This window comes from Trichogramma pretiosum, unplaced genomic scaffold (assembly GCF_000599845.2).
Source record: "Trichogramma pretiosum strain Unisexual culture from Peru unplaced genomic scaffold, Tpre_2.0 scaffold35, whole genome shotgun sequence".
NCBI classification, from domain to species: Eukaryota; Metazoa; Arthropoda; class Insecta; order Hymenoptera; family Trichogrammatidae; genus Trichogramma; species Trichogramma pretiosum.
The window spans coordinates 1,141,849-1,157,414 of NW_019640943.1; the positions used below are offsets into that span (position 1 = coordinate 1,141,849).

At 44.0% G+C, this 15,566-nt stretch overlaps 2 protein-coding genes across 2 annotated transcripts; one reads left to right on the forward strand and one right to left on the reverse strand.

Moving 5' to 3' along the window:
- Positions 1-10,031, reverse strand: LOC106653413. Its single transcript, XM_014372839.2, has 11 exons — positions 9,924-10,031; positions 9,703-9,791; positions 9,313-9,638; positions 8,962-9,243; positions 8,769-8,902; positions 8,317-8,705; positions 8,016-8,218; positions 5,839-6,799; positions 4,160-4,909; positions 2,563-3,343; positions 1-872 (listed from the first exon to the last, which is right to left on the reverse strand). Exons 2-11 carry the CDS (start codon positions 9,736-9,738, stop codon positions 751-753), a joined length of 3,984 nt encoding a protein of 1,327 aa, XP_014228325.1. The 5' UTR covers positions 9,739-9,791; positions 9,924-10,031; the 3' UTR covers positions 1-750.
- A 900-nt stretch (positions 10,032-10,931) lies between these two features.
- On the forward strand, positions 10,932-15,565 carry LOC106653425 (RNA polymerase II-associated protein 1). The gene is made up of 8 exons (XM_023457951.1): positions 10,932-11,027; positions 11,157-11,430; positions 11,509-11,672; positions 11,752-12,812; positions 12,886-13,495; positions 13,708-13,811; positions 13,892-14,766; positions 14,831-15,565. Exons 2-8 carry the CDS (start codon positions 11,205-11,207, stop codon positions 15,364-15,366), a joined length of 3,576 nt encoding a protein of 1,191 aa, XP_023313719.1. The 5' UTR covers positions 10,932-11,027; positions 11,157-11,204; the 3' UTR covers positions 15,367-15,565.
- The last annotated feature ends 1 nt before the right edge of the window (position 15,566 follows it).

The window sequence follows — 15,566 nt, forward strand, 5'->3', positions numbered from 1 at the left end:
TACCATAATATAATAATTTTATATTTATACAAATTTATAAATACATGATTTTGTCCAATACATATAAAATCGTTTATTTGGAACGAAATGTTCGACATCTTTATTATCAATATGTAAAACTAAAACTTATAAAATACATTAAAAAATGTAACCATCTTTGTTTACAAATTAATTTGACACGCGAGACGAGAAAAGTACGGCTTTGAGTCATAACTCAAAAGTCGAAAGCCTAGGATATTATTTCATTCTAACTATATGAAAAGTAGATTGTTTCATGTGTACGCGAACTTGCTGTCTCGAGCGAGTTTGGGCAGTCGTTATTTCGATTGCACTTTGCAACGACAATATTCGGATGTCGTTTGGGCTTCGTATTTCAGTTTGCGACGAAGAGTAAAAGGACATCCATCAGATCGTTGACTAAATCAAGAATTATTTATAATTCCATCTCGAATTAATAAGTAAAGCTTCGTACCTTTGATCCAGAAATTGAATCCAAGGATATCCCAACTGTTCGTCGCAAGTGAACATACAAAAAATCACACATCTCTCGTTGTACGTCGCAGAGAATACGGTCCTGCCATATGCGCGTCGATAAGCTTATTCTAAAACAGCCTACTTTATATTTTTACAGGTATAATATTTACTTATCCCAGCTTTATTGCATCCAGCACATTTTTTGGCTAGTTTTTCGTCTCGGGCGTCGAATCACATACGCGACGGAATTAAATTAGGTCGTAGTTGTAAAAATCGTTAACGTACTCGATCGGATCGTAAGCACTTGATCAGACCAATGCTGTCTGGAAAGGTATAATTCTTTCTATCGGATTCTCTTCTTATTTCACCGGTAGATCCGTCCATGTGCACTCCATCGCCTGGAAAATTAAAAATTTCATGAAAGATGCTATTTTTATGTATGGCCTGTAATGTAAACGAACCAAACCTTTATTTCATTGAAAAATTAATTATAAATCTTCAATTTTACATTACATACATCACTCTTACATGTCACAACATACACTGCCCTGCAATTACTTTTGCCACACCTGAGTAAAAAGTGAGTAAACTTCAAATTGTCATAGTTCATTCAATAAAAGTCGAATCAGGATTTCAAAAATACCGTTCAAAAGTTCTTTACAAGCACTCTAAATCTATATGAATTATGATAAGGTTTAATCAATTATTCATCAGTTGCTTTCAACAAATAATAAATCGAATCAATGTTTACTCATTTTTTTCTTATTTTGGAGTCCAAAAACTATCACGAGTCTATCACGAAGCTTCCTCTACACTGACAAGGAGAGCTCTCCAAGTCCGGGTCACCTAATGCCCTGAAAATTTTTTTGTGATCTCCTAGTACATGATGATGATCCCCCATATTATAGTTAGTTTGATCCAATGGGCCCTTTAACAATACTTTTACGCATGGTCAAGATTTGAATATTATTTAAATATAATAAATACCATATAATAGCCTATCATGGTATCAGGCTTAAAACAGTCAATTCCAACTGACTGAACAGCATTGTTACTTTGTGTTTTTCAAGTTTTTAAACAGTTATTCAAAAAATAAACACAGTAGCTCAATTGGTATACTATGCAAGTATCAAAGAGCGAACCAATTTGAGTTAAAATTAAAGTACTTTACTATAAGTATTGATGCAAAAGATTGAAATAAAACTTTTATATTATTAAACTCACTGTTCCTTCTTTTTCTTCGATTTTTATCACTCTTCATTGATTAAATTTTAAGTGCCAGATTACCTCATCAATGATGGTGGAAATCGCCAATGATAAAGATAAATAAATAATGTGATTTGGCGATGATACAATCAGTTATGCTTCTTTTTCTTTTCCCCAGTAACTTAAAATATTATCAATGAAGTGTGAAAAATGGATGAAAAAGAAGGAACAGTGAGTTTAATAATATAAAAGTTTTATTTCAATCTTTTGCATCAATACTTATAGTAAAGTACTTTAATTTTAACTCAAATTGGTTCGCTCTTTGTGACTTGCATAGTATACCAATTGAGTTACAGTGTTTATTTTTTGAATAAGTGTTTAAAAACTTGAAAAACACAAAGTAACAATGCTGTTCAGTCAGTTGGAATTGACTGTTTTAAGCCTGATACCATGATAGGCTATTATATGGTATTTATTATAGTTAAATAATATTCAAATCTTGACCATGCGTAAAAGTATTGTTAAAGGGCCCATTGGATTAAACTAACTATATGGGGGATTATCATCATGTACTAGAAGATCACAAAAAAATTTTCAGGGCATTCGGTGACCCGGACTTGGAGAGCTTTCCTTGTGAGAAAAAAAATTCATTGATTCAATGAAACGTTTAATTGAATACAATCTATGAAATAATTCATTCATTCAACAAAATATTTAATTTTTTTTACCAAAGTTTCATGAAAGCAATTAAATATTTTGCTGGATGAAATAAAAAAAGATTATTTCAATGAAATTATTTCATAGATTGTATTCAATCAAACGTTTCGTTGAATCAATGAATTTTTTTTCTCAGTGTACGAGGTAGCAAAAATGATCCCTTACCCGTTCTGAAGATTCTGGTCGCGTCGGTCACGCCCATGATGCAGGACACATCGAAGTCGCGGGCCATCGCCGCGCCCGGACTGAACAGGCTGCCCCGCTCCGCGATGATACCGCTGAGCATGGGGAAGTACTGGCTCCAGCCGGCGTCGACGTAGGCCACCACGAGTATGTCCCAGGGCCTGAGGCCCCGCTGCTGCAGGTCGTCCTCGAATCTCTCGGCGACGAAGACTCGATTGCACACTACCCCGGCGTTTATGGGCACTCCCCGAGTCTTGTAGTCGGCCTTGCGCACCTCCGCCTCGTCGAAGTCGTCCAAGATCTGGGCCCGCGGCATGCCGTAGCTCGTCAGCGGATATCTCGCCTCGTCCAGTCGCGCCCACAGTTCGCGTCTCAGGTGGGCCTTCCGGACGAGCCGAGGACAGCAGGTGGCCTCCAGGAGCTCGAGCACCTCCCAGCTGGTCAGGTAGTTGATCAGATTCTCGTCGGGCAGTTTGCCCTCGTTCACGAGCTCGATGGCCTTGGACCGGTAAAACGTTCTCGCGCGGTGCGTCGTCTTGCTCAGTAGCAGCCTCGCGAACTCCCGCTGCTCCACGGCCTGCTGGGCTCGCGGCAGCAGCTCGCGGATTCGCTCGCGCGTCTCCGAGTCGATCGGCGTGGAGATGCTGTCCAGTAGCTCCTTCGAGGGTGGACCGGGTATGCAGTTGTACCTGCTTCTAAAATTACAGTAATACACCATCTTCATGTCGTCCCGCGACGGCTGCTTGAGCACCACGTGGTAGTACTGCGAGGGGACAAATACAAATTTTTTCATTCGATCGATCGATTGTTATAAATTGAATTAAAAATAACTTCAAAGTTGTCATTAAAGTACTATCAAATGGAGTTTTGTCTGATCTTTAAAAATTGCGCGAATAAAACAGTTCAAATATTTGCGAACAAAAAACGCCATTACTCGTTCAAAAGTTGAGTATCTGTAAAAAGTCAATGCAACTTGTCTAAAATTTCCAGTTAATAAAGAAAGTAAAATTATCCCATAATTTAGAGAGAAACTGATATTTTTAATGATTACAAATTAAATAAATTTGGTAACGAAATTTTCCATCACATACAGCTGTAATCATGTTTACAGCTGCTTTACCTTTGGTTCTCTTTTTGCTTAAACTAAAAAGAGACTTCGTTGCTTTTAATGTTGCATTTACAGTATTAGACTGTAAAAGTAAAAACATTTTTTTGAAGAACATACATAATAACCCTTTGAAAGTATTTTGTCTAGTTAGATACTTAAAAACAATTAAGTACTCTGATAAAAGTCTAAAGATCTTCTACTTAAGCATTTCACACATCTAAGCTACTTATCTCAATATTTCAAGTTATTTGATGAGTTAAATTAGTTCTAGTCTCTCAAGCAAGTGAGTGTCCAAATAAAAATTTATCTACAGCCTAATATTGTAAATAAAGCAATGAAAAAAATTTGAGCCCCCGATTGAGCTCTCAAAATAAATGTAATTCAAAAATCAAATTTATTCTCGAATTAAAGTGAATTTCGATAAAAAATGTATCATAAATCATTATGATCCCGAGTAGAATATATTCTTACCTGGAGCAGCGTGTAAAATCGATCGAGCCTCAATATAAACGGCTCCTCCGCCAATTCGAATTCATTGTGGCCGAGATTGCCGTCCTTGTTCATGAAATTGATTATGTGGCTGAACGCGCTCTGAGCCTTCACGTCGGTTTTGAGCCAACTGTCGACCTTCGAAACATCCATCCTTCCGAAATTCGCGTCCACGAGTTCCTTTCTTCTCTGCTTCAGCCGGATCTTCTTCCAGATCTCCTCGCTCACCCTGGTCAGTACCCGTGGCACCTGGGCGGTGGGCACGCGTCTGCCTTTGGCCAGCAGCAGCGACGCGTCCGCGAAGTTCTGGGCCGTGAACGCGGCGTCCGGTACGTTCGACGACGACAGCAGCCGCATGATTCCCATCACTTTCTGGCTGCAGACCCGCGAGAAGAAGCCGTGATAGCGCGACATCTTTTTCAGTCTTTCCTCGTTTTTGTCCAGCTCGTCGAATTTCCGATCCCATTTCACCGTCTTCACCCTGGTCTCGACCAATTTCGTCTCGAGTTGTCCGATCTTCAAGGCGCAGATCTCGCGCTCGTCGCGTTCGCAGCCGCGCTCGAGCTTCGTCTGGTCCAGGTGACGCACGAGGCTGTTGCGATCGACGAGGCCGTAGCGACGCTTCATCGCCGTCTCGATCAGTTCTTTCGTGACGATCACGCGCCCGCAGAGGCCGAGATCCTTCAGCATCATGTCCTTGATGTTCGTCAGCTCGCAGTTGCGCATCACGAACTTGAAAGGAGAAAGAATAAAAAAGGTTCGGAAGTTTTTCTTGAGTCGGTTGCAAAAGAAGGACGATAGCCCCTCAACAGGATTGTAAAGATTTAAAACAATTTCTGAACTCGATTTCGATATTTCATGGTTTGAATCAAATTTCATAATATAAACCTACCGATGCCCGACTGCCGTTAGCTATTATTTGATTACATAGAATTTATTAAAGTAAAACAATAATGCAATGAACATTTTTTTCTCTTCTTTAAATAGGTATTATGTTTTCAGGAAAAAAAATATAGCTGCATTTATAAATCATAAAATCTTTTTTTTTTGAGTTATCTAAAACTCTACCCTGGTCGAATACTGAACTATTCCATAATAAGTGTATCGATTCAATTTTTGAGAATGAGAATAGGTTCCTTATGCCTTTTAAGACCTGCTCACAGGTACGGCTCAGAATATTTTTGACGCGCAATTGGTATGTTACAGTACACAGTAAAAAAGTTCCCAAGCCAAAATTTTAGACCCGCAAATCACTTTTAATTACCCAACCACCTATAAACGTCTTTTGAAATTTTCTATTGATACCAATGCCAAGGTACATTTCAACAATACAAATAATCGAGGTTTTAGCCTTCAAAAAAAGTTATTGAAAATATTGAAAAAGTACACATTTTACAATGATGCCAAAATTTTTCAGGCTTTGTTTTGCATCGAAGCCGTAATTAAATTTTCAAAATTTTCAATAATATTTTTTGAAGGCTCGAAGCTTCTAAAAAATCTGTAAAAGTTCAAGGAGATTTGCACTGTCGAAATGTAGCTTCGTAAATTTTGTCAGATTTTTTTAAATAACTGGAGATATATGAAATTCAACTCAAATAATGAAAGATTTAAATCAAGTTTGATTCTCGGATCAAACTAATTGGATTTACGGATGTGCTTACGTCGTAATAATTAAAAGCGACCCTCATATTGGCTATAAACAGGGGATTGGTCTTCACCCGGTCGGGTGAGTCATCGACCTTATCGACGTCGTCCTCGTCGTCGTCGTCGTCCAGCACGAAGGTCGACGGGACGAGCTTGTCGACTATGGCGGTGCAGGTGAGCGGCGTCAGGCAGCGCGGAAACATCTCGTCGGCCTGGGCGAAGCTCAGCAGGTCCTTGTCGGCGGGCACGCCCGAGCCGAGCTCGTGGCTCAGCTCGAAGTCCGTCCAGTCGTCGTCGACCAGCCACTCGGCTGGCTGGCACTGCAGCACGTAGATCTTGTCCTGGGGCCGACGCGTCCAGGCCCACTCGACGTCGCGCGCCTCGTCGTACAGCTTGTCGAGCTCGAGGCCCAGCTCGGCGATTCTCCGAGCGACTCCCGGCTCGATCGACCTCTCTCTACTGGGTTGCTGCTGCTCCGCCGTAATTGAGCCCGCGGCGGCCACCTGTTCGGGAGTATACAGCAATCCGCTGTTGGACGGGGAGAGCGAATCGTCGAGGCCGCGCCGAAAGTCGAACCACTGGCGCGATTCTTTCGTTTCCACCGATATTACGCGCGGGTCGCCGTTATCGGCATGCCTGGTGTACATGGCTCCGATCGCGTGGAACTCGATCCTCTTCCGGACGGACACCGCCATGGGACTCTTCAGGGGCAGGCCAGCGCTGTGCCGATACTCGACGTGAGCGCGACCGTACACCAAGCCCCAGAGACGGATCACCTGACGGATCACGTCGTCCGCCGAGCGAATGTCCCGCTCCCCGTGATTACCGTACGAGAACAGCCTCAATGGTTCCTTGTAATGGGCGCTCAATTGCAGGACCCATCCCACGTCCGGAATCTCTTGCGATCTGGCCAGTGACTTGCGTATCTGACGCTCCACGTTCGGGGGCATTGTGGCCGTCTCGAACAAATCGGCGATTCTGAATATGTGCGAGGGAGGAAAGAAACAAAAAAATAATGCGTATTATCATTAACTTCCAATATTTATCCAAGTATCCCATTTGGGAACCGATAAGAAGAACCTTTCATCTGCCGGTAAATTTCCTGAAAAATTTTGTGTGATCTTTCAGTACTTAATGATAAAGTCCCCTATAATAAGTTTGATCCAATAGGCCTTTTAATAACATTTTTAAGCATGACGAAGTTTTTGATACTATTTAATAATAAATACCATATAATATCGTATCGTGGTATCCGGTTGAAACAGTCAAATCCAACTGATTGAAAAGTTTTGGTACTTTGACCTCTTCGAATCTTGAATACTTGTTCAAAAAATAAACACTCTAGCCAAATACTTTACTATAAATATTGATGCAAAAGATGGAAAAAAATTTTTATATTATTAAACTCACTGTTTACCTTATCAATGATACTGCATCAACGATTTTTCATCCATCTTTTGCATCAATATTTATAGCGAAGATCGTTAATTTTAGTTCAAATTGGTTCGTTTTTAAGACTTGCACAGAAAACCAATGGGGCTAAAGTGTTTGTTTTTTGAAAAAGTATTGAAGACTAGAAAAGGTCAAAGTACCAGTACTTTTCAGTCAGCTTGACTTTACTTTTATAGCCTTATACCATGATAGACTATTATATGGTATTTATTAACATTCAATAATATTAAAAACTTCATCGTGCTTAAAAATGTTGTTAAGGGGTCCAATTGGATTAAACTAATTTTAGTTGGATTCATCGCGAGGGACCAGGCCATCACACAAAAAATTTCAGAACATTTCGTGACCCGAAGATGAAAGATTTTCCTTTTGAGTGTTCAAAATCCGACCTTGTAATTCAGTTTTAAAAAGTTTTCAAAGTATGCAAACGTCGATAAATTGATTTTTTAAACTCAAACCCAACTAAAATAAAATCTTTAATTTAATTTAAAAAGTATGAGTTTATAAAAAGCTGTAAAAGCTTATAAAAGTTATATTATTTTTTCATCTTACTAAAAATGTCAGCTGCTTTTGATTTAAAAAAAAAACGAAACGAATTATTACCCTCCGTAAACTTTTATAAATTTTCACACGTATCACAAAGTCCGACCTTTTAAATTAGTTTCTGAATGTTTAAAAAAAATTGATTAAACGTTTACAACGACGCTCTCGATTTCTCGAAACGATTTACGGGTGAACGCACTTTTTCAAGTGTTGAGTTATGTCGGGTTCAGCGACTCTTCTCTCTCGCCACTTGGTGCGGTAATTGAACGGTTCGATGATCGTCGGGGGCCCCGTTTTGTAGCCGTCGATCAATTCGTCGATGGCCGCCAGCAGTCGTGTGTTGTGCCTCAAGAAGCACTCGAAGGCGTAGGTCGTCACGCAAAAACCCGCGGGTACTTCGAACTTGTGAGCGGCAAAAAAAAAATCGATAAAAAAAAAGTGTACTCGTCGTCGCACGCCTCGAGATCTCTAATTGCTAATAATATTATAGCACAGCTCACCTTTGTCGATCGCAACTGGATGAGCTGGGCGAGCGAGGCGACGTCCCCGCCGCAGAGCTTCTCGTCTTTGCAGCGCGGATTGCCCAGCCAGAGCAGCGCGACCTCGTCGTACGACTTCTCGTCGACGCCCTCCGGCCTCTCGGGGGGCTCCAGCCAACTCCAGCCGTTGGGGCTCGGGAGCCTCGCCAGGGGACACTCGCCGAGGTAGGGTTCGGTCAGTTGGACCAATCCGTGGCCCATCGCGCCGTTCACGTTCAATTTGCAGTCCCAGTAGGTGGTCTGATACGCCCAGGGAAATCCTCCGTATAATCTCTTCATCGTGGGTCGCATCAGCGCGATCTGTACCTCGTACTTTTTCGACAGTTGGATTTTGTCGTAGAGCATGGTAGCTGTAAGAAATAGTATTATTAATAAGAAGAAATTTTATGCTTTTGATTCTTTCCATAACAAACTTTTAAATTTAAATTTAACAGGTTCCAATTTATCCTCGGGAGCCAATTGTTTTTTAAATTCGTTAATGTCCATTTCGTTCGAGTCGATGTAGGTGACGTTCTCCAGCGGATCCTTGACGTGTCCCAATTTATTTCTGCCAATAAAAAACAATTAATTTCGGATCATGATCACTCCCCAATTCGCAATTCTCACTTTCTCAACGAAGCGCTGCTCTTGGAGTAACAGCAAAAGCTATTTCCGATCTCGTCCAGGCCGATCAGAGTCCATCTCGAGACGGCTGCTGCGGGCCGACTGGATTTGGCCGCGAAGAATCGACGCAGTCCGCGCAGGAACATCTCCCGGCTCTCGTTGTTGCCGAGCCTGACCAGACCCGACATCGAGCCGTACTGATCGATCCGCGCCTTGTCCAACGGCGACTTGTTGTCCAGCCATCTGCGACCGTTGGCCCATCGGGGCTTCGAGGAAGCTACGAATCTGGAGGGGAAAAAAACACCGATCGTATCGACTTTTTCCAATTTCTCTTGTCAAAAACGTTAAACTCACACGAAATTCAATCGGACGTGCTCGAGTCCATGAGCATGGATATCCTCGTCGAGGCTGTTACGCGTGCCTTTTCTCAAAAGACCATTGAATCGTATCCGGGCTCGCCTGTCCTTTTCCAAGACTCGCAGCGTCAGTCCCTGGGCGGACCATTCCTCGTCCCTGTGCTGGGTTATCACCGTGTTCGGATGTTCGGCTAGCTCGTAAACGTCCTCGTCGCTGCTCAAGAGCAGCGTCAGTTCCGATCTGTTGGCCGGATAACGTTTGAGTTCGACGTAGAGGGAATTGCCCCGCTGATCCGCTCCGTAGTAACAGATGGATTTCGTCTCCTGATACGCGACGAGAAATCAGTTTTAAATCGATTTGAATTTATATCGTTGTGGGGGTTCTTACGCTTTTTTCATCGTAACCGTCGATGGTCTCGGGCATGATGTCGCTGGAGTGGCTCGATCTCGGCGCGGAAATTCTACGGTTTTTGGACCCTGTTTCGAAAACAATTTAAATCGAGTGTATTGAATTCAAATTTTCTCTGCTTTGCGCATTATCGAAATACTCTTTCGAATTGGAAAAATTACGCGTTAATTAATAAAAAAAACGAGTACTTGTTTCATTACCTCGGGGTATGGATTTATCGGCTCAACTACCGGTGAGCGTTGAAGAGACACTGATTTGTCAGACAAGGCTTGAACCAATAACAATGTTTGTCAATACAAATACAACGGTCATGTATGAAATTTTGTTATGAAAGGCCTCGTCCTAATGATCGATATACACATCTTGTAAGTTTAACGCTTCAAAATAGATTTTTGACAATTGACTGGGTCAATTAAATTTAACGCCTGCCAATTGACATTTTTCATGAAAACATCTATCGAGTCCGAGATGTGGATTTTTAAAAATGATTAGATCCAACATTTTTCATTTTATAATTGATAAATTAAATTCAAACGTCATGTATATTCTTTAATAATTGATTAATTATAAAATATATGTGTCCAATAATTTTATTAATAAGGGCTTTCTCCTATTTTTTTATATATTAATGCCAATATTTATAATACATTTTTGACGCTTATTCAGGCGCATAATCCACAGAAAGATAACTCATCTGGTCTAAATAAAAACACGTTTTCATGCAAAAGAAAGGTTTACTCAAAATGATTGAAAACAATTTTTTAATTTTAAAAATCCACGAATCTTTAACTGGAAACTTATTCGCGAAAAATAAATCACATCTTGTCCAAAAAAAAGCAAAACCTAGTGTACCTTGTTTGCGATAAAATTGAGACAATTTTTCCCAAGTCATAAAAAGAATGATAAACTTTTTTATTGGTCTCAAATAACTTTATTTGCTCAATTAAAAAAACCTAGTGTACGATGTATGCGAAAAGTTGATGATTTTAAGATATTAAAAATGTCGTTGAGCCTTCATTATTTATTGCGTGTTGGAACTACGAATCATGCGTCACCATTGGAAACAACGCAAAATTTTTTCATTAAAATTTCAAATTTATCGCGCCCACCACAGATGGTAATGCAGCGACCTCGTGCTCCAAGTGCGCGGAGGCGCGTCTGTCGTCTGGTAGCCGCTGGCTGCATCTTCAGTGCCGTGTGTCAGTTGTCACTCACCACGAGCAAGCAACACCGGTTTATCGTTTTTGAAATCGATGAAAACATTTTTTATGAGCGCCGTTGGTCAGCTTTGATCGATCTCAAAGGCACGTTTGATAATCAGGGCTAATTGTGCCGGACATTCCGCGACTCAGCCGACGCTGAATTGCACTCGTTGTCGAGCGTCGAATTGTCTTGGTTATGTCGTACTGACGTTTTCATTGTTTTTATCGCAGATATTTGTAGTATACAAGTGTTTTTGACTTGTTGATCGAATCGACAGCATGTCGGATTTGCCGAACAAAAGGCCCAAGCCCGGGGACGACGAGGAAGACCTGTTGCGCATGCAGCAAGAGTTTCTCGACAAGAAGCTTACTCCCAGTGCCAAGGTAGTAGGTACGAGCAAGAAACAGTCGAAGTTCGCCCAAAAGAGAGAGAATGAGAATGAAAAAAAAAGAATATCCACCAGTCAGGGTGCTGGCTGCGTTACAAATGATGACATCGATATGGGTGAGAATTGATTATTCATGTATTTAATGCGAACAAAAATGAGATTGACGATTGTTTGACAATGTTTCTCCTTTTCAGACAAGTTGGATGATACCCCAACACAAAGAATCGATCCTGTCAATAGGTATTACGATTTAAAAAATACTCACCTGATACTTGGTAACATTGTTGAGCGCAAAGTCGATTTAGCTAGCTTCAATTCGTTTCTTCCTGATTCAAATTCTAATAAGCCAAAAGAGCAGGTAAATAGAATACAAGAAGTTTTATGAAATTAATGGTATGAAATAAAATGTCATTTTTAATGGTTTTGTACAATTCTAGGCAACCGATGATCATAAACTTACTGAATTGAGTAAAATGTCTGCTAGTAATGTCGTCACTGGTGCATTGGCCGAAGATGTACACAGCGAGAATCTTGAAAAACTCAAACAAATGAGCAACGAAGAAATATTAGCTGAAAAAAAAAATCTCGAAGCTACTCTCAGCGCAGAAACATTAGCTTTCATAAAATCTATGAGGAATGCCAAAAATAAATGTAAAGATACTATTCTGGAGATGTGTAAAAAAGATCTGGACTCTGCCAAAGCTTGCAGTAGTAGTGTCGAAGATAAGGTCAGTGATTCAAACGCTGAATTACCAATGGACTCTGAAAACAGTGAGACACTTTCAGGTAAAATGGAAGTTGATTTGGAAGAAGGGTTGAAAGAATTACCAAAGCCGGTGGTTGAAATAGTAAAAACAGCCGAGAAAAAAGGCTGGGTGCACATGGACGAACCCGAGCCGGAAAAGGTTCAGTGGATGGAAGATCTCGCCGAGAAGAAGGCTCAAGCCCCGGCACCGGACGAGCCCTACAACGCTCGATTCGATTTCAACGGCCTGCTGCTGCCGTTCAACGACGACGCGGTGACGGTCGACCGGGGTCTGCATCATCACGGCGAGGAGCCCGAGCGACCGGGCTACGCGCTGCAGGAGCTGCTGCAGCTCACGCGCTCGGCCAATCAGCAGCAGCGCGTCATGGCCCTGACGACGCTGGCCAACATACTGGAGAAGACGCACACGGGCATGTACGATCGCGCCCTGCAGCCGCCGCTGTTCGACACGCTGAACCAGCGCAACCTGCTGCTGCTGCTGCGCTTCGCGCTCGACGACTCGGCGGTGCCCGTGGTCACGGCGGCGCTGCTCGCCCTGCGCGGCTTCCTCTTCAGCGAGACCGACGAGATCTGCCTGGACAAGATGTACGGACTGATGGACGACTTCGAGGAGCCGACCCTCAAGCCGTCGATGGGCGACGTACGGGACACGGAGAGCCTCAAGGATCACGAGCTCGCTCAACTGGACACGGTGGCAGCCGCGATGCGCTCCGACATACTTTTGAGAATAAGGTATGGCATGATTTTTCATGGGCTTTACGAGTCGACCGAGAAATCAATGGTATTTTTTTATTTCAATTTTCAGGTACATCCTGAGTCAGATGAAAATACCGCTGTCCGGCATGAGCGCCGCCTTGGAAATACTGACGAGAATGGCGAGGCACTCGCACGAGACGGCCCTGAACATCGCCTGCACGCCCGATCTCTTGGACGTCGTAGTCACGAAATGCATACCCCTGACGATGAACCAGCACGAGATGAATCGAGACTCCGGCCGTGAATTCGGCTGCCCACTGGTCGCCGCGATCCGTCTGTGCCGCGTCCTCGTGATCCACGCCGGTCGTCCGGCCCTCGAGCGGCTGAAAAATCTGCGCATCCTGCACTCGCTGCTCGCCTACGTCTACAGCGATCCGAATCGCCAGATCGTCCGGCTGCACATCGAGAGTCTGCGGCTGTGGCGTCTGTTTCTGCATCACGGCTACGAGCGCGACAGCGTCGTGGGCTCGAGGATCGTCCTCATTGGCCAGCTGCGCCTGCTGGCCTGCAATCAGGACCTGGAGCAGGCCTCGCCGCTCGCCTGCGACTACGCCGCGGCCGTGGTGGCCCTGGCCAGGTACGACGAGCCCCTCAAGGAGCACGTGGTCGTGCTGCTGGCCAAGTGGAGCACGCAGCTCGCCAAGCTTAAGGAGGCGACCGTGAGTTCGATTTTCTAAACTTTTCCCCTGAACTGATCGAGTCGAATATTCAAAATTAGGATGTTTACAAGTATTTTCTAGTTTTTAATTTTCCAAATAAAAATTTAATTAGCCATTATTATTCCACAAGAATGGTGTTGGTACCTAACTTGAATGTTTGAAAAAAGACAGAAAGAAATAATGACCGTTGATTTTTTTTTCTTCCTTTGCAGTGGAATCAGACAGTGCTTGTAGCCGAGTGTCTGAGAGCTCTGGACAACGTCGGTTTCATGGTCCGCTCCTGGATGAAGAAACATCACGTTTTTCATCACATGAGGTAAGTAAAGAACGATCGCTCGACCGCACGTTTACGCAATCGTCTTTTTTAACGCATAGCGCCGATTCCTCGTTCTTCAGCACGTCGTCGAATCTGCTGAGCGGCCTCGATCCGGCAGCGCAACGGGATCCTTCGTCTCTACCCAGTCTCGGCGTCATGACCTACGAGGGTAAACTACAACCCATCGTGAACCCGAAATCCAAGATATACTTCCTCAAGACTTGTCTCGAGCTCTTCCTCAAGCACGACTGCACCGCCGAGATCGAGCAGATATTCGACAACATGAACTTCAAGAATTACCTGAAACGCCTGACGAGCAAGACGTGGTCGCTCGAGCGCTCCTGGTTCACGCGCGTCGAGTACTCGTTCCTGCTGACGATCATCCAGGCCGAGGCTCGGCTCAAGTGCGCCGAGAAGTACGAGATCAACGAGCTCGTCTGGCGCTGCGCGATCAAGCTCGTGTCGGCGCTGCCGGCCGACTGCGCCAGCAACGTGCGCGACATCCTCGTGTTCAGTCTGGCGCCCGAGCGCATCGATCTGCGCTTCCTCGAGCACGGCTTGCAGCGGCTCGATCTCCAACAGCAGCAACAGCAGCAACAGGAAACAAGTAGCACAAGCAGCAGCAGCAGCCAGGAAAATCCGAGCCTGGCTTGCAAGCTCTACGACAAATTCGTCGCGCGCAGAGGCAGCTGGTCGGAGGCCGCGATGCCCAAGGACTGGGTCTACCTGCCTCTGATCGACTCATACTCGAGGATACGCGAGGACAAGGCCTGGCGGCCCTCGAGCACCGTCGACATACTGAATCTGCTCAAGCTTGAGTCGGTGATGCCGGAGCTCACCCAGGATCTCTCGCCGACTTTGAGATTTAGCCGGCTGGTGCTGCTCTACCTGTGCGACACCGCCTTCATTTTACCGCCCGAGAACGAGCTACCCTCGCGCATGATTGCTCAACTAGGTACGACGAATTTTTCATTCATTCATTCGCTCATTTTTTAACATTAAACCTTTGACTTTCGCAGTGCGAGAGCACTACAAGGAGATCGATCTCGCCGGCGACGTGCCCGGCCTGACCTCGTTCGCCGATCTGTTCACGGTGCTCTGCGAGGGCTTCATCGCCAATTCCTACGGCCAGGCGTGCTTCGCCCAGGCCCTCTGCGTTTTCTTGGCCCAACGCCAGCTGGCCCACTATCGCAAGCTGCTCTGGTCCGAGCACGCGGGCGCTCTGCGCTACATCGGCCTGACGCCCCAGCAGTTGCTGCTGCCCTACGACGAGTATCTGTATCCGGTCGAGCGCGACGTCAGCTTGATCGACTCGTACATCACGGCGCTGGTGCGCGACACCGTGAGGCCCGAGCAGTCGCCGGCGCTCTACAACGTCGCCCTGCATCACGCGGCCATGTTCCTGAAGCGCGCCGAGGAGGGTGGGGAGGAGGATAATGTCGCCCTGGCGAGGAGGCGAAGCGTCGAGAAGATGCTGGCCCAGGAGAGGACGCGAGACTTGGCGGAAAAGTTGCTGAACTACAATCCACCGATTCTCGCGCAGGTACAGCATTGATTTTGATAATACCTTTATTTTTTTTTTTGTATATCTTTATATACATGTGTAAATAAAACTAGAGTAGTCCACGTAAAGATTAGATTGTCATATTTCATAAAAAAATGTGTAAAAAAATAGAAATAAAGAAAAGACTTATACATCAAGTTGAATACCTTTTCTTTTTCAAATCTATCATCTTTCCAGTAATAGGTAAAGAA